This window comes from Poecilia latipinna, unplaced genomic scaffold (assembly GCF_001443285.1).
Source record: "Poecilia latipinna isolate Pla-1442-1.1 unplaced genomic scaffold, P_latipinna-1.0 Scaffold871, whole genome shotgun sequence".
In the NCBI taxonomy this organism is placed as follows: Eukaryota; Metazoa; Chordata; class Actinopteri; order Cyprinodontiformes; family Poeciliidae; genus Poecilia; species Poecilia latipinna.
In genome coordinates, this window is record NW_015113487.1 from 173,889 (window position 1) to 198,598 (window position 24,710).

The 24,710-nt window shown below is 38.3% G+C and overlaps 1 protein-coding gene across 1 annotated transcript in view; it reads right to left on the reverse strand.

Moving 5' to 3' along the window:
* pmepa1 (prostate transmembrane protein, androgen induced 1) overlaps positions 1 to 18,073 on the reverse strand; it is a 41,402-nt gene extending 23,329 nt beyond the window's left edge. The window contains exon 1 of the mRNA XM_015048276.1: positions 17,518 to 18,073. Within this exon, the coding sequence (XP_014903762.1) occupies positions 17,518 to 17,614 (97 nt within the window). The 5' untranslated portion in view covers positions 17,615 to 18,073. The remainder of the gene's footprint in view (positions 1 to 17,517) is intronic.
* Positions 18,074 to 24,710: the final 6,637 nt, after the last annotated feature.

Below are 24,710 nucleotides of genomic sequence, written 5' to 3' on the forward strand. Positions count from 1 at the left end.
GGGTGTATGTGTGTACATGAGAGTGGGGGGTGCGAGACGACAAGAGCAGTCTAGCTTCTTCTGGCTAAAATTAACACACACACACACATGCACACACACACTCTATTTAAATGTAAAAGAGAGAGAAGTTGCAGGCAGGTCATGTGTATAAGAGCTGTGTGTATTTGTGTGTGTCTGTAATGGCTCTGATCCATTGTGACACTCGACATAATAATTATTAACAGTGTGCTGAGGGTGTGTGTGTGCGCGCATACGCACACAATCACATCATGTCATGTCACCGTTTGCAGCCTCACAGAAAACATTATAAGTGAATATTTAAATGCATATATTGTTGAGTTCTTAGAGTTTGTTCCTTTCTAAATTTATGATGCTAATTGTGACTTATAAAGATAATTAACTCTGGTTCCTGATGCAGTTATTTGTGTTAAAATTTTATTTGAAAAAACAAAAGACGGCTTCCTATTAAACACATGTAAACAAGACTGAAACGTAAACAACAAAAGTAGATGGTCTAATTAAACAACTAATATCAGCTTGTTATATTGCTATTACTCTACAGAGAAGAAATAAATATATACTACATAGTATTCCATACTTGCAAATAGCACCACTAACCAATGTGTTATATAATTCCAGCTTTACTTTTCTGTACTTATTATGAAACATTTGCAATGTTTTCTAAACATAAGAGTTCTAAGAAGAGTGTGATATGTTTGTTCAAGGTTGTACTATTACGATCTCACAGCATTGAGTTCTTACTAGGATACAGCAACAATCATTTTCAGTTTCTGAGAAATGCAACGCATCTTAAGCCTCTCTTAGCATCTTGAAACCTTTAGTAAAAATCTGTAGATGTACAAATCTGTAGATATACACACCGAAGACTGTGAAAGATGTACTTTAGGGTTACACAAGTAACCCATTTCTAAAACTGAAGCAGAGAGAAGTTTCCACTCCCTGCTAAGGGAGCTCAGTGAGATTTTTGCCAAAATTGTTCAAGGATAAATGCGTCATTTTCCAACAGTGCATGTGCCTGGTGTGTGTTTATCTCTTAGGGAAGGAAAACGCCGTTCTGAAGCACAATTAGTGTGAGATCAAGCCTACAAAAGAAGGGGGATGTGAGGGAGTGTTTGTGTCAGCGCATAAGCCAGACATGTGTTCGCTCTACAAACAGTGTTTCGCTGCCACACTAAAACCAGCTCAGCCAGTCTTTAGCCACACACAGACACACACACACACACACACACACACACACACACACACACACACACACACACACACACACACACCTGGCGAGACACAACAATGTCTGTCTGACTCAGTGCTTGTGTTTATGTTTCTGGGAAAAAATCAATTCCACAGTAACGGACAGCGATAATGAACTGAAAGCTCATCCATTTGTAGTCTGGGTTTTGTTAATGTGTATAGAGAACGGCTCCAAACTGAATGGTGACAGATTTACTGTATGCAAACATCAATAGTTTGAGTTTAAAGTGTCAATAGATTCAACAAGCTGTTTTCACTCAGCCTGCATAAACATAAACACTCTGTAAGCTTTAATGCATAGTTTTGCAGCACAAATTGACTCAAATGATTGCAAAATGTAGACATGATCCATGTGTAATGATGACCTGAAACCATCATAAAACCTGCACCTCAGCAACTGTGAGGAATTTTTAGTGAGATGTAAAATAATAGAGAGTATAGCAAAACCAACACTTAATTTCAAATCATAACCAGGGGAAAATAAAGAGTTTTTACGGTAACAATTAGTATATAAAAGGTAAATGATCTAGCTTTGACTCACCAAGTAAACCAGACCATCAAAAACACAAAAATCTCATGGGAAAAAAATCATAGCATCCTTTCTTCTAACACAGGCTTGAGGCAAATAAAACATTAAATATTCATCAGCAAGTGTAAACAGGTTTGGGTGGCTTTCTGTTCTGCTGTTTGAACACAACAGCAGGGTGGAAAGAAATCAGCAATGATTTCACATAAACAACTGTTGCTATTACTCATTCCATCTGAAGTCCATAATTTTACAAAGAAAAGATTATTTACAGGTGAAAATCGTTGGAGACTGCCACCAGGACTTCTAGAAGTGGAAATTTCAGCAAATTCAGACTTTGCAGTGTTGAGAAAAAAGACTCTTCACACACATGTGCTGAATGTGTTAAGGTCTGTGACAACTGGATCAGTAATGAATAAGTATGAAAGGATGATGGAGAAAGGCTCTACTCTTTAAAAATAACATGACAGCATGATTTAGGACTGCAAAGTTTCATCTGACTGAACCACAGGTTGCTGGGATAGATGAGGCAATGTGAGGACGTTTGACCATAAGTACAATGTTTGGAGAAAATCTGAAACAGCACATCAGCAGAAAGACCTCGTCACACAGCTGGAGGAATGGTACTTTGGGTTAAATTTGTTTTGCAGCCACAGGACCTGGGACACTTGCAGATTCTTGAGTCTACTGTGAACTTCCCTGTACAGAGACAAATGAGCGGCTGTCGGTCCAACAACCCATTTGGCCCAGACTGTTTCATCCATGGTCCCAAACACAGCAGCAAATTTAAAACTAGAAAATTCCTGATGAAATTTTAAAAATGGTGGCCAAACTGTGCGCGTTTTTGTAACCCAAGTCATGGATTCGAATACTGGAAATTAGCTAAAATGTTATGGTTAGCATAAATGCTGTCAGTAGCAAATGGATTATTGATTATCATTGAATGTCTAAACTCAGTATACAAGCATTATGTATAAATTTAGCTAAAATGCTAAGGCTGACTTAGCATTTTACTAACATGTGGACTTATATTTAATATGCTAAATGTAGCTATTATGTCCAAAAATTGCTAAAATGCTTCTTTTAGCTTAAGGCCAACATTAGCATAAGGGTTGTCACCGCCATACAGAGCAACTAGCATGTAAACACTACCAGTAGAATGAGAGTTATCACTCCATTCAGTATGCAAATATTGTGGTTAAGCTAAAATTAGCTAGAATGTGAGACAAACAGCTGAAAAAACATTCAGAGTTAATGGTCCAGTTCTCAGCCTGATTCATAAAATGTTGCAGTTGGAAGATAAAGAATCTAGAAAAACTTGAAGTGCTAAGAAACAACTGCATTTTGGCTTTTTGCCTTCATCATACTTATGATCAGGATGAAGTTAACAAGCCAAAACAAGTTGGTCTAGTTTACTGGAGTCTTTACCGTACCTGATTGCTGACTCTCTGTGCACCTTAGGAGTCGGTGAAGTTGTGCCAGAAACATTTTGGATTTGTTGCTGTGCAGAAAATGTCTGCAAATTCACTGCGAAGAGTGGTGGGTCAGAATCCCTCTAAAGTCCAACAGGACATAACGACCTCACATTATTGTTGCTGGTTGTTCAAAACGCAATTCACCACAATTCGCTGCTTAGGCAACGTAGAATTGTGATAAACAGAGCAAAAGCACCTTGATTTCTTTATTAAGCTTTAGAATATAAATGCTTAAATCTTTGAGGATTACACTGATTTAAATCCTCCAGGAACACCTCCACTGGATTTTCTTTCTGTGGACTGACAGCATGAGAACCTTCTTTTTATCATTTAGAAGCTGTTATGCAAGCGGGATCACCTGCTTAGTGGAAAACACTGAAACATTAAAAACACCTGGCATTGAAAAGGTCCTTTCTCTCGCAAAGACTAGGCTCAAATAAGCCCTGATCCTTACTACATCCTCCACATGATTCAACTCGCCTTTGCTTTGTGTGTGTGTGAGAGAGGCAAAGATAAACTCCAGTTCAGACAAAACAAATATGTGCAGAAACCCAAACATGGCTGTGACAAAGCCACTGGAAAGACATGTTGCAAGGAAAAGGAAGGACTGAAATAACCAAGGAAAGTACTGAACAGGAAGAATATTTTCTGGTGCATTTGAAGTGGATTACATGTCAAAAACGGTGCAGGAACCAGTTTGAATATTTAAAATATAGAACATGTAGTAAGTACATTCCTGGATATTTTATTATTGCATATATTTATGTAAAGGATTGGAGCTTTCCTCTCCAAGTTTGCCAAGTTGATTCTGCAACAGCATCATACTATAGTCTTTACAGAGAAGGGATGAAGTCTAAATAGAGAGATGGAATGGAAACAAGGTGGGGAAATGTCCCTCAGCTTTAACATCAATACAAAACATACCGATATCTGAAAGGCATTAGAAAGATTTTGGACAAAATGAGAGCAGAACCACAAATCTGTTTTAGTCAAGATGTTTTAGATGTTAGTTTTCAGGAACCAGACAGATGTTGGAAGATTAAAAACAGTCTCATGGAGAGGTGTAAAAAAAAAAACTGGCACCAAAGCTGGATCACACACCTGCATCCAACCACAGAGGCTTTTTTCTCCCTGTTTGCACTTGGATGAAAGTTCAGGGCCAATGGAGGCTAAACTAGTCACTTTAAGTCAAATTAATGAAGCAGATAAAAAGCAAAGCTTCCCTCAACTCTGTCAATGCCAATTTTTGAAGCATTTCTGAGCAGTAATAACATAAGATACAAAAACATTTATAGAGTAGCATCTTATAGAAATGTTGTTAAATCAAATTTATTACTTTAGAAAGTTCAAAATGATTTAATATGGAGGTTTACATACCAAGAGTATTTAAAATGTTTTCTGTCTCCAGACTCTGGACTGCAGGGTTTGAGGTAAATATCTGTGTTTTTTACTTTACTTTGTTACTACAGCAGTTTACCAGCAGAACTCTGGCAAAACTTTGAAATAATCATTCTAAGCATTTAATGTATTAGAACATAAAAGTCATCCAAAGAATAAATTAATGTCATTGCTGCGGCTAGCTAGCATTACGTTTTGTACCTGCAGCAGCCATATTGGGTTTTTAGGTTGGGTATAATTGGAAACCTTCCACTTTCAAAGTTGAAACGATGAATTAAGAGGGCGAGTGAGGTAATTTCTCCAACTCTGAACTTCAGGAATCCTCCCTCCCACAAACAAATGCAATAAACTATTACCCCTGCACCAAAAAGCACTGCAAAAGTCCTGAGTTTATGTCTAATGGTGACTGTGCTGCTGTTCCTCTAAAAAAATGTTGTAAAGTTTTATTTTGTTTACCAAGAAGAATACAATAAACATTTATTACCAGTTGCATTTAAATACAAATGAATTATCCATGTACAAACATCAGACGTGCTCCTTAAACAGTCAATAAAAAAGCCAACCTTGAAGTCTTCTAACAAAAAAAGGTCGTGTAGTTGGAGGGAGTCAATAGATGTGACTCATTTAACAAGGAAACCAAGAAAAGCTTGTTTTGGTTAAAGTCACATAAACTGTTCTGGACTAGTTAAGAAAATCCTATAAAACAATTTCCTTCTGGTGGTCGTATTAGTCAATGGTGGTTGGGTTAGTTTTGCTAAACAATTACTTACAAATGAATAACTGCTGTTTTAAAATACAGACATCCATTAAATAGAAGCTATTTTTTATTATTTGGTTACATGGACACTTCCAGATTGTGTTCTCAATAATTCAGTCAATATCTGGATAAGAAGATAGTTCGTATAGAATCGTTCCATTTTTAATGGCAGCAGGCAGTGCAGTTGCTCTAAGAACCACAAGAGGGCAGGTTTTTTTTTTTTTTTAAGAGACCGTATTTCCCAGCATGCAACAAACAACTCGTGGGGTCATAGTTGGAAAGATATTCTGGAAGCAAAACACAGTCTGTGTCTTTGTGCTTTCCGTCTAGACACACTGTAATCTACTCTGTGTGTGTCTGCTTTTGTGTTTGTGACACTTTGAGGAGGAGGAGGAGGGTGGGGGGGGGCTGTTGTTCCTGAGGTGGAGCTTGGTTTGTATCAAACATTATAACAACATTGGGTTGCATATTGTGTCTGAGGGAGTGAATATTTGAATATCCAATGATAATTAGCAGTAATTTAAACAAAAAGGGAGGAGTCAGAGCATCAGTTGTGCGTGTTTGGCCGGAGATGCAAAGATGTGGTCCCAGCTGTTTCCTGTGAGCCAGAGGGCAGAGCGAGGCAGACAAAGTCCTTTGTGTGTGTTGGTGTGTGTGTGTGTGTGTGTGTGTAAGGGTCAAGCCCATGGTCATGAGCGTCTGTGACGTGAGTGTGTGGGGGGTAGTCAGAGTGTGTGTGCGTGTTTCCCAGACTGAAGTGTCCATTGTCTAGACTCGGTCTCACAGTCAGAACCAGCTGACTGCTCAGGGCTTTGGCTCAAATATCCCAGAGCGGACCGGAACGGAGTCTCAGAGATGTTCAAGCTGATGATCCATCAAAACTAAATTAAAAATTAAGAGCATTCAAACGTTATTGCAACATATTCACCTTTACCATCAACACATAGAGAAAACTGATGAAATGACCCAAATGTGATCAAATGAGCAACAACTCACTATTATTTAGTTAAATCAAAGCTATACTTTGACACAGTTTAATTTAGTCATTTATTTAATAAAACCTAATTCTGTTTATTATTTGTTTAATCTGATATATTTGCTGTTTGTGTCTAAAACTGCCAGCAGCTTCTATCTAAACATGAATCCGTAACAGACATATTTCAGGAGTCTGTGCTACTGATACAATGAAAGCTGCATCTTACCCTCCTCCCATCCTTTCACTGACCTGACCTCTGACCTTTGCCCTCCCAGACACCCAGACTGTCTCACTTCACCCCCGTTCTGCAGATGCACAGCAACATTGGTTTCATATGCAAAAAAAGTAGACCCATCATCACAATAACCATTTGCATATGTGCATCTGAATTTCTAATGAAAATTATTTTTTTTCATGTTTTAACTGAAATAAATCAGTTCAGGTTGTCTTTATCTCATTTCTGAATGCCAGAACTGTAGCAATAGATTCACTATGTTAAATCACATTTCACAGTGGATCCACGCAGGCAGTCTTGCACATCCTAACTGAACTGCTTTTTTTCCCGGTTTTGAAAACCTTAAGGTCATTTTTTACATCCTTAGATTAAAGACGAGCTCTGAGGAAACTCGGCAGACAAATAACGCCTCTTCAGACTAACCAACAAAAGCTACAGACACTGTAATTTCTTCTTCAAACATAATCAGACGTTAGCATGAGCATTTTGTGCACCAGACAATCTTATGGCAAGTTTGTCAGCGCCAGATTAATAAGCGAAGAACGCTGTAATTTTACCAACACAAACAGACGCATTTAGAACAGCAGACAGTTGCTTCCCGTTTTTTTCCCTCTTCTCAGACTAATTAATGTAAAACAAGAGACAATCTTTTCCACGTTGCCACATGACAGTCTGACAGACATTGCCCTTATTTATAGAGCAAGCCTCTTGCTCCTCAGACAGCCTCTGTGTGGATTTATTTACTCTGCAACGCAGACATACAGGGCTGGCTCTGATTTCAGACTAATTAATGGGACACCGCGGGTCCGGCGGAGTGAAAGGCCTCAGCTAAGTGCTGTCTCGTATGCAGATCAGATATGAGGGGGCGAAAACGCTCATACACCCCCTCCCATCTGAAAACAGTGCCAATGAACTTGACCCCTGCACGCACATGCTGCATGCATCTACATATATGCATGATAAGGACGTCCTGACGACTTTTTGGGGGTTCTGTGTGTTTTTAAGCGTCTAGACTGAGAAACAATGAACAGTCGATAGGCTGGGCGAAGGAGCCAACCGAAAACAAAACCAGGTAACAGAAAGGAAGGAAAGAAATTACAGATTAAAGACAGTTTAGATTAATCCAGCAATGACTCAGTTTTGTGTTGGACCCCTCATATTGCGTTAAAAGTTGCAGAGTTTGCAATTAATTAATCACAGCTAAACGCATTTTAACCAAAAATCATTTATCGGCAATATTTTCAATTCAAAAATGCTTTTTGCTGCAAAATTATTAACTAAATAGACATATGAGCTAAACCAAAAGGTATTTATTGATTTTATTCTAGGTTCTTCAACTATCAGAATAGTTCAAAGTGATATTACACCAATTCAGCATTCAAGAGTTTCTTTTTTAAGTGATGCTAACATTACCACTGGGAACGTTCCTGTTGCTGCAACATATTAGCGCTGAGCTAATTGGATAGCATTGATGATAGGCTAACTCCCCTTAGCACAACTTGAACATAACAATAATGTTTTCCAGCGTCCAATCAGATAATTTTTCAAGCAAAACGAGAAGAGGCTTAGTCGTCCATCACTGTTGTTTGTGGATGTCGCTTGTGCGTCAGATTTAAAGGCGTACCAGAAACAAAATTTAAAAGTTCCGGGTCTAGGTTTTTTGGTATAGAAAAAAAAGATTGCGTAATAAAAAATTACCACTTATAAATCTATGTAATTAATTAATCAAAATGTACATATCTTAATTAAAAGCATAACTAAACAGTTTTATCAATGTTTTATCTAATTTGAAAGCATTGATCAATAGTTTAAGGCACTTCTATTTTATTGAGAAAAACATTGACTCAGCTAATGAACTGGTCCGTCAGCACTTGCCAGTGTGGATCTGATGAGATAAAGAGGTGGATAGGAAAGGAAAGAATTTAGGAAGCCAGGAAACGAGAAAGCCAGAACAGGAAAAGAAGCAGGATGAGAGTCATCAGGACTCAGCTTTCCGCAATGGGAAAAAAGTGCTGCTGATATGCCTTCAAGCAAGGCACTGAACACGGCTACCCAGCAGCTGAAGTGAATGAGAATATTCCAGAGTCAAGTTTTATCCACAGCTGGAGATCAAAAACAATTAGAAGGTTGGCTGCCTTTCTGCAGACACATTACCTATTCAGAGACAAATTACAGCCTTCTTATCGTCCTCAAGGATTAAATTAATCTCTGGGATGATGCCAGCTGTCATTCACAGCACAAGAAGAAAAAAAAACAAAAGGGAGAATTTGATCTATGCAGGTTTCAGGAAACAAAACTAAATTATTGTCTATTCTTTCCTGCAAAAATGCAGAAATGCAGCATCAAACTTCTGATACTGTCTCCTGCACTTATAAGAGAAACTAACACATGTGCCTGCTTGCTCTCACACAGCGCATGAGACAGCCAGACAGTAAAGTTTGCATAATAAGTCCAGGAGAACCGCCAGAGCAGACTCGATGATTTAATTTCCATGATTCACTGAGTTCCAGCAAAAAAAGACAGAAGAGCAGAAAGAGAAATCAATGGGAAGTAAAGTCAGAAAAGCGGAAAAAGGAGCGCCCAGAATTTGTTGGTCATATGACAAATATGAACGTTAAAACATTTAAACCATAATTTCCAACAGGATTTATCTAAACCCAAAGGTCAGACCTAAGGAGACAAGATATGTCATCACAAAAACTGATAAAGTCATCCTCTTACTTACGGGTAAATATTTCTTACTGTTCTGCTTTTCTTCAGGCACTTCGCTTAAGTAAAATGACAACATTGTGATTATATCAGTGACAGCAGCGAAAAGTTCCCCTCTGTGTGACAATCAAAGTTGCAGTGGCAGAATTACAAGCCGGTTGCATCAAGACTCAGTTTTGCAATACAAACGGAGTGCCAGCATAGGAATGACTGAGCATCATCTCTGTCACATGGGAGCTGCAGCTTAGACAGGATGTGGAGGGGGACTCATGACAAACGGAATCACACAGCAACAATGATGACTAAAGACGGTCAAATGCCACAGCAGCTCCTTTTGGAGAAGTGAAAGCTGTCCATTTTTAAAGTGTCTCCTGGCAAACTAAGCGCTACAGTCATTCTGTGATGTCCTGAGAGGCAAAACAAAGATAAAAGGTTTACAAAGTAAAAGACATGAAACTTTTAGGATATCAATCTCAAATAATAAAGGATGTATTTGAATCTGGATGACTAAATTCCAACAACTATTTAGGATTTATATTATCGCCTGCTTGCTGCTGCTGCTTACTTTGTTCCTGCAGCACGAGAAAGAACATTTATTACAATTACCTTGAGACTTTATATGCATCTTCTCATGCTATCTGTCACAGATGATTATTAAAATAATGAAGGGTAAGATATTAAATTTCTACTTCACAGATACAGGGTTTACTTCAGTAATAATATCTTTACGTAGGAGATTTTATTGAGTTAATTTTGTTTGATCAGGGGTCAGGAGGTCAACGGATCCAAACAGAAATTAGGAACACAGGGGAAATAAGGTGTAATATTGAATTTGTTGAAGTAGAGATGAGTGATATGACTTTAAATTTTATCAAACTAAAAGGTCAGTTGTGGTATGTTCGTCTTGGTCTCCCGGTCATTTTATCTGTTTAGCTTTATTTTTTCTCTTAATGCATTTTTTTACTTAAAGGAAGCATACACTATGTTTGAAACATCACATCAGTCTGAATTTCCGTAAACTAACATTCATTCATGTATTTACATGCTTATATGAAACCAGAATTCACATTTAGTCACAGTTACACTGCAAAAACACAAATTACAATTATCAAGTATTTTTGTGCCTTGTACACTTTAATTAATCAAAACTAACTTATAAGTAGAAGCTTATTTGCTTTTTTGTGGTTAATTAATCCTTAATATTTATAATATTATTTTTCCCATGTTATAAGTTAATCTGCCAGTGGAACTAATACTATTTTTATCAATATTAAAGAATTATCTACCTAAAACAAGCTCCTATATCTTGCTAATAAGTTACTTTTAAGTTAATTCTGTCTTATTCCAAGTGTTACAAGACATTTGAACTAGAAACTACTAGAGCAAGAATAGTTGTCAAAATGTGTTTTTTTAGTGTAAAGGCTGCACGCATGCAAGGTTTTATGTGTTACATGTTCATGTTACATATAAATTAGCTATAGGCTGAAGTTTGGAGAGGAAGTCTAAAAATGTTTTCGTAACGTGATATAAGCTGAGGTGAAGGAGTTGAGCATAAATCTTTATTCATTGCAGCCTTCCTGTCATCAACATGCCAGTAACCCGCCGCTCCACTCTGCGACGTTATGACTCCTTTCCTCAAATTCGATAACCAAAATAAATCCCTCTACCCTGCAGCTGAACCCACACTCACTCAAACACGATATGGATAACATTTACGTTGGCTGTGCAGGCGGGCCGCGGATGTGTTGGTTTTAGGACATGCAGAAACAAATGCACCGGGAGACGGAGCTACTTGTAGGAAATGATTCTTCAGAGCTGATAACATCGATGACTTCACTGCACAGACACATGGCCAGCCTGTGAGTAATGCTGAGGTCATGTGCTTTGACTCGCCATGTCTGCCGCTTGGAACAGATGTCTTACAACCTAAGAGATCCAAATGAAGGAGGAACGTTAGACAGCTAATGATAGTGTGCAGTGAGTCAGGGGCTCTGCAGCTCTGACTCTGGAAGTTTAGGGAGTTTAATGCTTTTAAATCCAGGTGTTGGAGTCGGAATGCTCAGAATCTATAGTTTCACTTAACAACTGCTTTTCATATTTTTCTTCCATGTGATCTTTGTCAACAGTACTCCAGATTCTCTGAGGTTTTCCAACATTTCCTCTCCAGCACCTGGCCATTTACTCCTGAACTCAAAAGTTGAACCGATTGACTCATAACATTTTCACAAAGTGAGTAAAACCTGAACTATGCCAGCTCTCACTGTCATCTGGAATCATAAAACTGGCTGGTTTGCTTTTAGATTCCAGGACAATATCGTTTTCATTTGGCCACCTGTGTTTCTTCCTTGTCGCTCATCTGCACACATTCACTTCAGCTGGCGTTTCTATCGGAGTGAGGAGGGGTAAAAGTGATGAGCGCTTTGGGAGTGCTCCAGTCATTCCTGATTTACACGTTATCCATCAGAACGGAGAACTTTATTCACCTGTTGACTGTTGGACTTGTACAGTACAAGTTGACGGGTAAATACAGCAACAGGTTTCACCACATTTTCTCGAGATGATAATAATTTTAATTTTTATGGGCTTAGTGTTATGTCTGAGCTGTTGGAGTTCTCTGTTGATCATGTTTTGTGTGTAAAGCTGCTCAGGGACCATCCATCTATCCGCTCCAGATTTTTTAAGATAAATCGACTCAATTGGTTTGGACGCCAGATGGGATGTATAGTCCTTGAGCGAGTTCCAGGTTTTTTCCAGGATCTCCATTTCAAAATAAACCTGATCAGGCTGGACTGGTAAATCATTTTTGGCTTAAGCCCGGTGCACAAAACAAGGTAATTGTGCCAATTTTAGACCTGATCATTCCTTTCCGATAATCTTAAGGATGCTCTCATTATCTTGATGACTCTAAAGATAATCTTATTAACCTGTCTGTCACGAGAGGACCCAAATTTGGGTCCTCTAGTGACAGAGGTGTCAAACTTCAGTCCTCAAGGGCCTCTGTCCTGCAACTTTTAGATGTGCCTCTGCTGCACCACACCTGAAAAGAATAATTAGGTCATTAGCAAGGCTCAGGAGAACCGATCTACACAGGGAGGAGGTAATTAAGCTATTTCATTCCACTGTTTTTTACCTGTGGCACATCTAAACACTGCAGGACAGCGGCCCTGGAGGACTGGAGTTTGACACCCCTGTCATTGTGAATGACAACCTGAGACCAACAGGTTAAAGATAACATTGTTGTTTTGTGTGGTGTGTGAAGAGTGAAACTGCTCGGAAACACATCGGGACTGCAACGACCTCAAATCAACTTCTGCAGGTTAGTTTCTCTGGGATGTTCGCTGAGGAACAATACTCACCTCACTGCTGCCAACTCAGCAACTTTCTTGCTTTATTGAATAACATTTCAGACAAAAGAAATCAGCATGGGCAAAATTAGAACCGGCAGGTCAGGCTTTTTAAATATGGTAATCCGCAATGAGTCAGAAATCTACAATCGGTGCGTCTCTATTAGATTGCTTTGGCATGTTGGAGTTTTCAAGGCCAACAAGAATGCAGACCATTGAATGTGATGTGCATCCAATCAGAAACCGAGCTGACAGAAACATAGAGAGAAATCCAAAATATAGAAGACAAAACTGCTATGACAGACTAAAATGTCCGGTGGATGTGTTTATTCTCTACCAAATATAGTCCACAAACTATCTCCATGGCTTCTTCCTTGTCAGCCATGTTTGTTTACTCTGAATTCATCCTCTAAATGTTCCTGAGTAAATCTGTCAATGTATGGTGTGTTTTCATTTGCCCATATCAACTCCAACTGAACTACGTAGTCTGCAAAACACAAAGAAAAGACCCTAAAAGTCCCCAAATATGTACCTTCCTATGTACAAGCATCCCTTGTAGAGAGGATTGGTCAGATGTCAATGTGAACACGGCACTTGCTTTGGTTTTATCAGGTTCTTAAAAGCATTGCTGGATCTGGGACCAGTGGGACCAGCGATAGACATTAGCAGAGTGGTTAAAAGCAGCTGAGATTAGTGGGCGTGTCCCTCAAAAATAGACACTAAACTTCTCATTTATCATGTATATTTCTGAGTAACTTCCTTAAGATGGAAGGATTGAGACTTTAAGACATTTTAAATACTTGAAACAACACATCGGATCACATGTTTGTTCTCAGATGGGAGCTTTCTTCCAGATCTGTTTTCAAGATCTTCTCAGGTCAGACTTTTAGGAAGCCCCTCCTGTTTCTATCCTGTCCCTGCTTTGATCGCCACATCTCATGTGTAAAATGTGGATTAGCCTGTGTTTTACTTGCTCTGCTGTGTCTTTCATCTCTCCTGTCACACTCCAGTTCATGCTGCCCAGTACATCTGCAGCGGCTTAAAAATAATCTTGTTTTTATAATAAAGGCCAGTGCATCATTAGTTTCAGTCTGTCAACTCCTACACGATTTTCAGCTCAGCAGAATGTCTCTTTCGGCTTCTCAGTCTATCTCTTTTTTACCCGGTTCATTCTTTCCAAAGTTACGACACATTTCTCCCTCACGCTTCTCCAGCCTGCTCTGCTCTCCTTCTTTGGTTTATCTGTTTCCCTCCTTCTGTCCTCCAGACTAAACATCACGTCTGTTTTCAGACAGAGGAATTGCGTGTTTGTGTCTATCTGCATTCTTATCTCATCTTACTGTTACAAGTCCAGGCAGCAATCTGATACAAGATTGAAATAGATACACTCTGATGCAGCTTTAGTCAAAAGTCTTTGTGTTTGTGAAGTATACATCCTTTTCATTTTGCATGTAGAAAATCTTACGTGACTCACAGTTAGACAGCTTGGATGAGCATAAAACAAAATGTGTGCTTCCTAAAATTCTTTCAAATGAGATCCAAACAGCAGGAGGGGGGGAGATTATGAGGTTCACAAAACCGAAAACATAATCTACAGCTTCAAGCTAGGGTGGGCAGAAATCTGCACAACAGTTTACAAAAATGCACTAGCAGGAAGCATGAGCATTTACTTCCCAAGTGCTACACACAGACGCGTAATTGTTCATGTATTTGTATCAAACTGTCACTCTATCGATGTCACAGTCCGCTGCCTACAACCAGATGATCCAAAGTCTCGTTCAGGAGTGGATGTGCATGGAGGCCTGTCAACACAACCAATTTTGCTGGACGATAAATCGCCCAAGAAATTATTGCAATAAGCAATAATATTGTCATTTTGAGACCTTTTTCAACTAATGTAATGTTGATAATATATTAATCCAGGTATTCATACTAAAAAAAACATTGAGTTCTAGAGAATGTTTAACACTGGAACTGGAAAATATTTAAATATCCAAAATAAAACAAAACAATACTAACTAATATGGATAATGAAGTCTGAAACCAAAAGATGCATTTTAAAAAATATTAATTATTCATCTTGGGCAGGGAAAACAGGCAGAAGTGGCAGGTAGTGCAAACTAAATACTTTATACTGGATGTCAAATGTTTGTAGCGTTTTTCAACATCAAAGTGGAGCATCCCTTTAACGACTGGAAATTATGAAGCTCATTTCAATTTATTATGTGATTAATTGATTTATTGCTTATAGTGACAGGATTCTCTGCATGTGCAGATTTTTTTCTCTAGTTCTACAAAACAACATGCACACATTCAGATATTGTCTAAAGCAGGCCCCACCAAAGAGATGCCCAAACAGTCTCACTTCAGGTGTGAGGATTCAACCTTTTACTTATTTTGTATTTTCACGCAGCTGGCTCAGAGGGAAGAATTCATGGCTCATTTTTTGTGATTTCACCTATTTGTGATTTTCTGTGAAACGTGACTAAAAATTATTTGCAGGAAATCCCCCCATTCGCATTTTGTATCTAAAATATTCAAGAGACAATGCAGCTTTGGAAGCTACTTGAAGCGGTTAGTAGTTGGCCAATTGCAGAGCAGTATTAATTTTCCTTGGCACTGATTGGCTATAAAACCAAAAGCTTCTGCAGTCATGTTAAGATGGTTAACACTGAGCGTATAAATGAACATGAAGGTATATTTGATACTTGAACATTTAAAAGAGGCAGTTGTGTGCATTTTTAGCGATTACTACTGTAATTTCGATTCCAGCTTCCTGCTGCCTCAGTTCGACGTGCCGCTGAGCATTTAATCACAAGTTGCTTGGTTGACTCCAAAACCTTCAAAACACTCAAGGAATGGGTCTCAAACAACCCAGAAATACCACCAATTTAATGTCAACGCAAGATATTTGGAAGCAAAATTAAAGTTACAGTTTTGACTGATCCTTTCAGATCAGTCAAATTACTAAATTTGTTATTTTGAACATAATGCCCAATAAACCAGAGACCCCAATGACAACATCTTGTGTCAGAAGGACTTGCTTCTGCACACATTTCCATCCTGAAATGGGAACGCAGCCTAATCCTTTTGTATTTTAGCCAGTATGCCAAAATTCAGCAAGCACCCACTTGGGACTAATGTCCTGTCAGACAGACTGCATGAGAAATAAATGACGGATGACACCAGCATGAACCCTTCTCACACATGATTGGCTAAACCCATTACTCACAGTGTCTGAAATTTCTTTCCTTCCCACTTTCAAAGTGGAAAGTCTTATAAAAAAAACCTTAAATATACCTTCAACCAACCCAGAAGCTTGTAAACAGACTGTAGGTGAAATGAAAAGCCATTTTAAAAGTAGGTTTGCTAAAACTGACAGCATGCTTCATTGATTTATTTGGCATCATATGACTGCAAGAAAAACAGGAAAACTTCAAGATGAAATAATAAATGACTCCAGTCAGAATAAGTTAACAGATTATTTCCTATATTATGAAATAAAAAACTGCTTCAGTTCTACTTCCCATTGCAAGAATTTGGACCTGAAACACTAAGTCCATAACTCAGTTGTTCAGACTGTAAGAAGATTAATCTGCAAAAATCCCCATCCTCACTTTTGTGACTTTGCATTATGTCTTTTTCCTTTTTTTCTATAGCTTTAAAAGCTGCAGGAAACATTTTGAGGATCATGTTTCTTTGTTTGCCTTGAGGTACATACCATATTATGAATTTAAAATGTAGAAAAGGAGGCTAAGGAAAAGAAAACAGGAGCTCATTTCTGCAGACAAAACTATAAATCAGCAGAGATGTTACTCAGTTCCAGCCCAAACAAGTTATTATATTATTATTCAGTGAAATATCACTGAGTGTACTCTGCTTTCTTGCCCAAAGAGCTGAAACGAGTCTGAGTCAGAACTGTTGGTGACCTCAGCTGGACTCACTAACATAGAAACACACACACGCACACACACACATCCGTCTTTTCATCTACAACAGACCTCAAAGTATCACAAGTGAATTCACAACCAGCAGTGGGGAATGGACCCCAGTGGAGGGTCACTTACCGCTTCAAACAAAAAGAAACAGACAAAAATCTCACAGATGTAAACGCAACATAACACACACACGCATACACACACGCAGGGATTTCCCGGATACGACCACACACACAAACAGCGCGCACGCGTGCACGCGCAGGCAGACGGCTAGACAGACGTCTGGCTTCACCGGAATGACGAAGCGACGAGCAAACTTCAAACACCCTCCTCTTCTTCTTCTTCTCCACAAGGGAAAACCCACCTTTTCCTCTGTTTTTATTTTTCTACTTCCAGTGTCCTCAAAGGCGAAATTATAAGAGTTTCGACGCGCTTCATCTCATATCCTGACCATTAAGAGAGAAGAAAGGCAGACTGCAATCTTTTCTGTTTCCTTTTAGAATCAGTTTGCCTCTGCAGACACGATAGAAAGCTTGCGACGTTAGTTCAAGTTCAAAATCAAACCTTATGAACCATCTGCAGGGAAAATGGTTCATTAGAGGAGCTTTTAATGATTCCTTGCCGTTTTTATGAGCAGCGCTAAAAGTAAAGTTGACAGGAAGTCGTTAAAGGGTAAAATAAACTGAAAATATTACAGGAGCAAATTCAAACGAGAAAGTGAATTTCGCGTATTTCTGAAGGAAACGTATGTCAGAGTAACCTGAGAATGAATGGGGTATTTCAAACAGAGCCAAAAGTCATATATGCATCATCACAGTCATCACACACAGTTGAAAACATTGGGAAAGGAGTCAGCAGATTTATAAAAAAGTATAATAAATGTTACTTACTGATTTCCATGTTCTGGATGGAGGTGTAGGGCTTACAGTTACAAGTACAGGAGACATTGGGGGCGGTGGCGTTTAAAACACCCATCAAGTTCAACATTTAACGCCTCCCAAAAGCAGACATAAATGCTCCAAGAGATGAAGAAATTAAAAGCAGGGGGTGGAGAAGGCTGGAAGAAGGAGAGGAGACCCAAAATAAGACTAAATTACCCCCCTGAAATTTCTCCTCTTGTCTCTGCGCTCTCTCCAGACTCCTCTCCTCTCCTTCCTCTCCGGTCCGTCCGTTCTCCCTTCGTCTCGGTTCTCTCCTCCTCCCCTCTCTGCTTTCTCCTCCTCTTCCTCCGAAATCTAACTATCTATCGATTTGAATGTGTCAGTCTTTCGGCGGGCTGTGGAAGTGTCTGCTCCGCCGCTAAACGTTGTTCAAATCTACTTGAGTTAGTTTCATTGTCCGCTGGAAATGAAATCAGCGCATCCGTGAGTTCCGCCGAGCGACCGGCGACTAAACCACCGAGGGACTCATGTCTGGTCCTGGCTGCGTCTCTCTCCTCCTCCCCCTCTCTCGTCTCTGGGGATTTCTGTCTCTCCCTCCCTCCTCTCCGTCTATTTTTCTCTCTTTCTCTGTCCGTCTGTCTCTCACGTCCAATTTCCACTCTCCTTGTTGGTGCATCATAAATTCCACATTGAGAAACTGACAGTGAAAGACAAGTCAAAGATTTATTTCTTTGTCGCCTCCCTTCCCTCCAACCGCCATAGGGATCACACATCCTTCCAGATTATTTAATTTCTGTATTATTTTAATTATAAAACCACAAGGAATGACGCAAAGACTTGGCGCATGCTAGCATTAAACCAAACTAATGTGCAACAACCGACAGTTGATGCTTTAGCTATTCAGCAGTAATTAAAGTTAATTCCTTACCTTTGATTAAAAGTTATGTAACACAATCAAATGTGCTAAAACGTCATATTTGAATTATGTAAAAAAAACTGTTTTGGACATCATAGTCTATTCAAGTGTTGCAAGATGTCATGGAGGGTGAAAAATATGCCAATAAATATTCAGCTTTTTATTAAAAATGATCACACATCATAGTCTATTTATTAATATGCACATTATTAATATCAAAATGATTCAGGTAGAAGTAAATGGCAAAAACTAGACCTTGTTTTGCTTATTAAACCAAAAAATAGAAACCCAATCGTCTCTCTTCTGTTGAGCTCAGCTCAACAACAGCAAGAGCTTCTGGGGATGATTTGGGTTTTGAATATGTCTGTTAGCATCTTGCCATCTGCTTACAGGGTGAACTTGCCTGGATGACCAGACCTGAGCGACATGGTGGTTGCTTTGAATGTCCTCCACTTATTTTTCACTTTGCTTTGTTTCAAGTTCTTTTGAGACCTCTTTGAACCCTAACCAGACTCCAAGACTATCTGAACACAGTTTTTACAATTTCACCATCTCACTACTAAATGTCTGAGGTTTAAATTGGGGAACCGTCTTTTAAGCTGCTGACTGCTAATGCTCTGAATATGCACTGAAAAAAGAGAATGGACCTCCAACTAAAAAAAAAAAAGTTTAATTTCTATATGTCATCAAATTAGGTTCATCACTTACTTTATTTACATTTGTTTAATATGACAACTTAATATATTTACTTGGATAAACTTAATTTGATTACTTGCAACAAAATATATTTTTAAAGTTGGATCACCTGTTTTCTTTTTTCAGTGTGTACAACTGTGTGTAAGTTAAACCATAGTGGAAATAAATGTGCTCATATGTATTATTTTTTTGAAAAGAAATTCTAGTTTGTACAACAGTTCAAAGTAAATTTTTACTTTCAATTCATATTTAATTTTTCAATATTTTTAAAACTGATATTAAATGAAAAAGGTTCAGATTGCTGGTGCGGGACTAATGGTGTGACTGGGGCGGTTCTGACCATGTTACAAAGTTCAGATCGTGCCAGCCTGGCTTCCTGAACATGACGCTTCATCGCGCTCCACAGAGAAACTTCAGGATGTGAGAGATCAAGATGTTTGCATTATGGATGTGCAGCCTGCAAACATATGGACCAGAAAATTCAGAAATGTTTCCAACAGTTCGTTGAGTTCTTCATCACGACTTTCTGCAGATTTTCTAATTCTTCCTGGTATTTTTGGAACTAGTGATATTTATTTTCTTGATGCTGCTGTCGCTTAGGATCGTTATGTCTGACTTTACTGCCCTGTTTTCCGTTCAACTATCGCCGCAATGTTTAGCTGGTTGGCCATTGCCTGTTTATCAGTCTAGATCTGGAAGTCCCAAAGGAAATTGAGGTCATTTTTCTTAGCAATTTCATCCTCATTTAGTGGTTTTTAGGCTAAATACATTAGTCTGCCACAACTTTTATTTCTTCCTCCTAAAAGTCAAGCACATAATGCTTTGCCTTGGAAAAACCACTGATTACTATCCATGGCCAGGGTGAGTAGGCAGAAACCAAAGGGTTGTTTGTTGTTGTATTAAAACTGCATATTTCTTTGTTTTGTTTAAGTTTTATTTTGTGTTGAAACTGCAGCTATTTCAAATTTAGAGATATAAAAACTTCAGCATAGTTTAGGAAACGTTTAAAATGTAAGGTTTTTACTTGTCTCTGCTGCAGATTTACATCTAAGTCATCAGACTTCTGTCTTATGGGTTTTTCACCTCAACATTTTTTCCCATCATACATCAGTGTAAACCTATTTGTACATGGCACTCTCTGTAAGGCATGCACTGACATTCTGTAAGATTTCCTCCAGCTTAGTTAAGACATTTTCTTTGAAAGAAAGTCATAATTTTAACCCTTTTGTTTTGCTAAAGTTAATTAGCACAAAAAACCCACTTTCTATGAATTTCTAAATGTTGTTAAATGACTATTAGTCCAGGTGAAATTACACAGATTGCAAACAACCATTGAGAGATTCTTTATACTAAATGTACTTGAGACGTTTTAGATGTTGTTTCCACAGAGCCAGACAGCGTTAGATCACTTCTATGATTGACAGGCTACTGGGACCAATGAGACCAGACTGCACCAGTATGTTTCATCTGACTCAGCTTCCTAATTAGGTCTGCTGGAGTTTATAGCTGCATGTTAAAGTGGCTTTACAGCCCAGCTGGATGCCCCAAAGCCTTAATCATGCAGACAGGGAAAAAAAAAAAAATCACCAAAAATACTCTGTGCGAATACTGAATGCTCACTGTGTCAAGGAAAAAAGGAGTAGGCCTATTACATGTTACAGTTGGCTGAAAATGCCATGGGTGTGTAAGCTTTGCAACTAATGATGCAACTAAAAATTAAACCACATAAGAGATTACAGCAGTTCTAGAGCAAATTGGCTGATTTAAAAAACACTAATTATTAAAAAATGACCACTTTGAAAGAGTTCAAGTTATATAAACACAGGTTATAGTTGTGCATTGAGAGAATAAACTAGACAAGTGTCATATATACCATAATTACTGCCGCAAGAATGAAATCCTATTGTCCACTTATAAAAGTAAATAAAGTAATTAAATGACAATGGGTAACCAGTCAACTTTATAATTTAGGATGAAAAGGCGTCTTTGCCGCCCTCTGCTGGACACCGGCGTCATTCCTGCAATCTGAGCACATTGTGTTTTGGCTTTTAGTTATTAAACGCATAAGTACGTGTAAGTCACAGATTCTGGAGAGTGTGTTGGGTGTATATTATTAAAAACATGTAAATACCTCCAGGTAAGGTGTTTGTTTAAAAGGGGATTACTAAATTAGAGCAATACACCAGAAAACATGGTAAATTTTTAGCTTTAAAATCCTTTAAATATTTTTGCGTCTTTCTAAATCCTTTACTATATGTAAGCAAAGAATGACGAAATTAAAAAGATTGCTTTGATGTATAAAATACAGTGTTTTATTGTTAAGTAGGAAACATAAGTGACTTTTTATCCTTGGGTCTAATAACCTGGGTTTTGTCTGTCAGGACTGGTTTGAGCTCCACTAAACTACGATGGCATTTGGGTCAGTTTTAATCGCCCAGTGGAGACCCTGTAAGTCAGTTTCATGATGCTTCTTGTCCTCTTTTGATCTGCCGTAGAGCTATTTAAAACCTGTTTAACAAATAAAGCCTTCACTGAGCCTTCTAAAGAAGGGTGGAGATGGGTAATGACACGACAGGTTCTCAGCGATACTTATTCCCAGAATGCTAAATGATCAGCCTGCTCCGTCTCACCTCTAATGATTTTAAAATAAAACTAAATCATCTGCTGCTGTTGTTTTGCAGATACAGGCAGGTTTGTCTGTGCTAAAGAACTACCAGTGAGTTTGTAAAACCTTCCCCGAAATAATGACTACTCTGTAGAATAAGTTGGAAAGACATTTTTTGCAGAATAGTATAGTTTCAGGAGATATACTGGGAGTTTATTAGAAACTTCCTTTGTGAAAAAGTATTTTCCTCCTTGCAGGTTTTTTCTGTTTTTGTGAGCTGTCGCTCATAGATGTTTCAGATAATCCAATTTTAAAGACAACAAACAAACAATTAAAAATCTGAAAGAAAGATTATTTTATTTATTGAGGAGAAAAAAAATGATACAAACCGGACTGGTGAAAATATAACTGACTAAGATTTTAGTCTGAATTGCAACCTTTTATTACTTCGCTCCATTTTTATTTTAACAAGAGGCCTCAGCGTCTTATTCAGGCGTTGGAGAGACAAGACCTGCCTATTTGGGAGTGGCTACATATGTAGGGTTTTGGGGAAATTGTAGTCGCGATTTTACAGAAAAACGATGAATTCAACATGCTGGAATGACACACAACTTTTTATGAGCTGTGCAATGCTGTGTGAGCTCTGGTGGAGCCAGCTGCACGTTGTCCAAAATGTAAAAACCAAAAACCACATAGAATATTACTTCCTGTTGTCTTCTTTGGCATTTCCGGCAGTAGTAACATCAGGTTGTTGATCATGTGAATCATGTGATGCAGAAAAAGGGTTTCCATTGCAGTCCTGGGAAACACATTTACTTCGTTTCAGCAGTGAAATCATCTCACCCCAACGCAAAAACTTTTTATCGGAAAACATTAGTATTTTCAAAAGCAAAATTATTTTCATAATTTCAAGTTGCGCAATTTTATGGTTAATGGAAACATGATGAAAAAAAGCCTAATCACAAACATTTAATGACAGTTGCTGCTACCAAGAGCTCCACAGGTTATTACAAAGATGTGAACGGTTATTTTTTTCTCGTTTACAAAATTATGTTTGAGAATTTTCTCTGGTTATGTTTGTCTAAAATTTAAATTAGTTTGGTGGTCAGAAACAAAAGCTGAAGAAATCCTTTTTTTAAATCCTTTTCCACAGAACTATTGCTGATTGTGAGGTGGTCCAAGCCAAAGAGGCAAAGCTCTTTGTGTGCGTTGTAGGTGGAAGGCCTCGGCACAGGCAGCAGGCTGAGACAGATAATCGAGCTGGCTATGAGTCAATTTACCGTCTGAAGGGGCTGAGTCACCGATCGGACACCCAGGTGTGGTCATTCTTTGTGTGCTTCTTTCTTTCACTCTTTATCACACCCTTCCTTTGAAGACTGGAGTGGCTGAATCACTGGGTTGAGTACTTGCTCTCTCAGAGTGAGCGTATCTATTTATCGCTGTCTGTTCAGATGCCTGAAAATGGCTGTGCATAAAAAAAGAAGCAGGGCAAAGCTGGAGAGACGATGAAAAGCAATCCAGGAGGGTCAGGTTGAGTACGAGAGGCAAAACAACACACAGCTTCTGTTTTTTTTTTTCAATTCTGTAACTCTATGACCAAACCTATTGCAGCATCTATTATTTTATCTTTAACTTTGATGATTGATTAAAAAAAACATGAGAACTGATCCAACAGCTTAGATACAGTACAGCTCTTCAATTACATTAATTTGGGAAAAGATTGCTGAGTTGATTCAAGAGGATTTATGTAATTAGTGCATCTTGTTTGCTTCAGTGTTAGAAATAAAATCAAACATTCATAACTGTGTTTTTCTGACAAGATGTCTGTATTGTTGTCTGTATGAAACTGTTGGTAGTTTACAAATTACTGAACGGTTTGACATTACAATACAAGATCTGCAGTTGCATCAACCTTCCTAAAGGTTCTCTGGTTCTGGTTCTGGTTCTGCTCTGCATCCCCAGAACCAGAACCAAACGTGGAAAAGCAGCATTCAGCTTCTATCCACCACAAATCTGGAACAAACATCCAGAAAACTGCAAAACAGCTGAAACACTGAGTTCCCTTAAATCCAGACTAAAATCCCGCCTGTTTCTTGTTGCTTTTGAACCAAAATAAATGGAACATTAACCAACATATTTGATGTGTATTGATGATTTTAATGATGGGAATCAACACAGTGTAATATTTGTTATTGGTTTCTCAAACTGGTGACTTTATTGGAAGGTGCACCACAAGCAAACTTAATTGATTACGCAATGTGTTGGATATATCTAAAAGTTGAAGGACTCTGACTCCCAAGTTCACTTTTTGTGTAGATATATTTCTATGTTAATCTGTCACAAGGTTAGATCCTAAACGGAAGAAAACAGGATGATGCCGGCGTGTCGATGAGTAAAAACACGTTAGCAACATGCAAAGAAGAAGGATATTCAAATTGGGACCTGATGACATTGCATCAGGAAGCAAATGATGAGCTGAGGAAACAACAGAGTAGGTCAGAGTAGGTGGTTGGTAAGCTAAGTAAGTACGAAATGAATCAAGGAAAGAGAAGCCACAAAGTCAACTGAGGATGTGAGAATGACAAAAACAAAAGAGGAAAACTACTGAACAGAATAGTAGTGATATACAAAATGACGAGTTCAACAAAGATGGACTTTCTATTTGCAGAATTTTAAAGTTAATTTTAAATATCTGACAGTTCAGTTTGTCGGTAGCCTGAATGTTAAAATAGCAGGCTGAGTCAGTAACTGTTTCCCAACAAAGTAAATTTATCAGGTGTGTTTGCATCTTAAATTTAAGATGCATAATTTAGGAGTTCATAAGTTTCTTACTTCTTCCTACTCCTTTTCAAGCATGTTTAGATTATTATTAAGATTTTGCATTTCTTTTTCATGTGTGTGATTTCATGCTTCTTTCATAAGTTTTTTTTTTTAAGTATCCAAAAGCACAATAAAAACCAGAAAACCAGACAGAAAGTTATACAG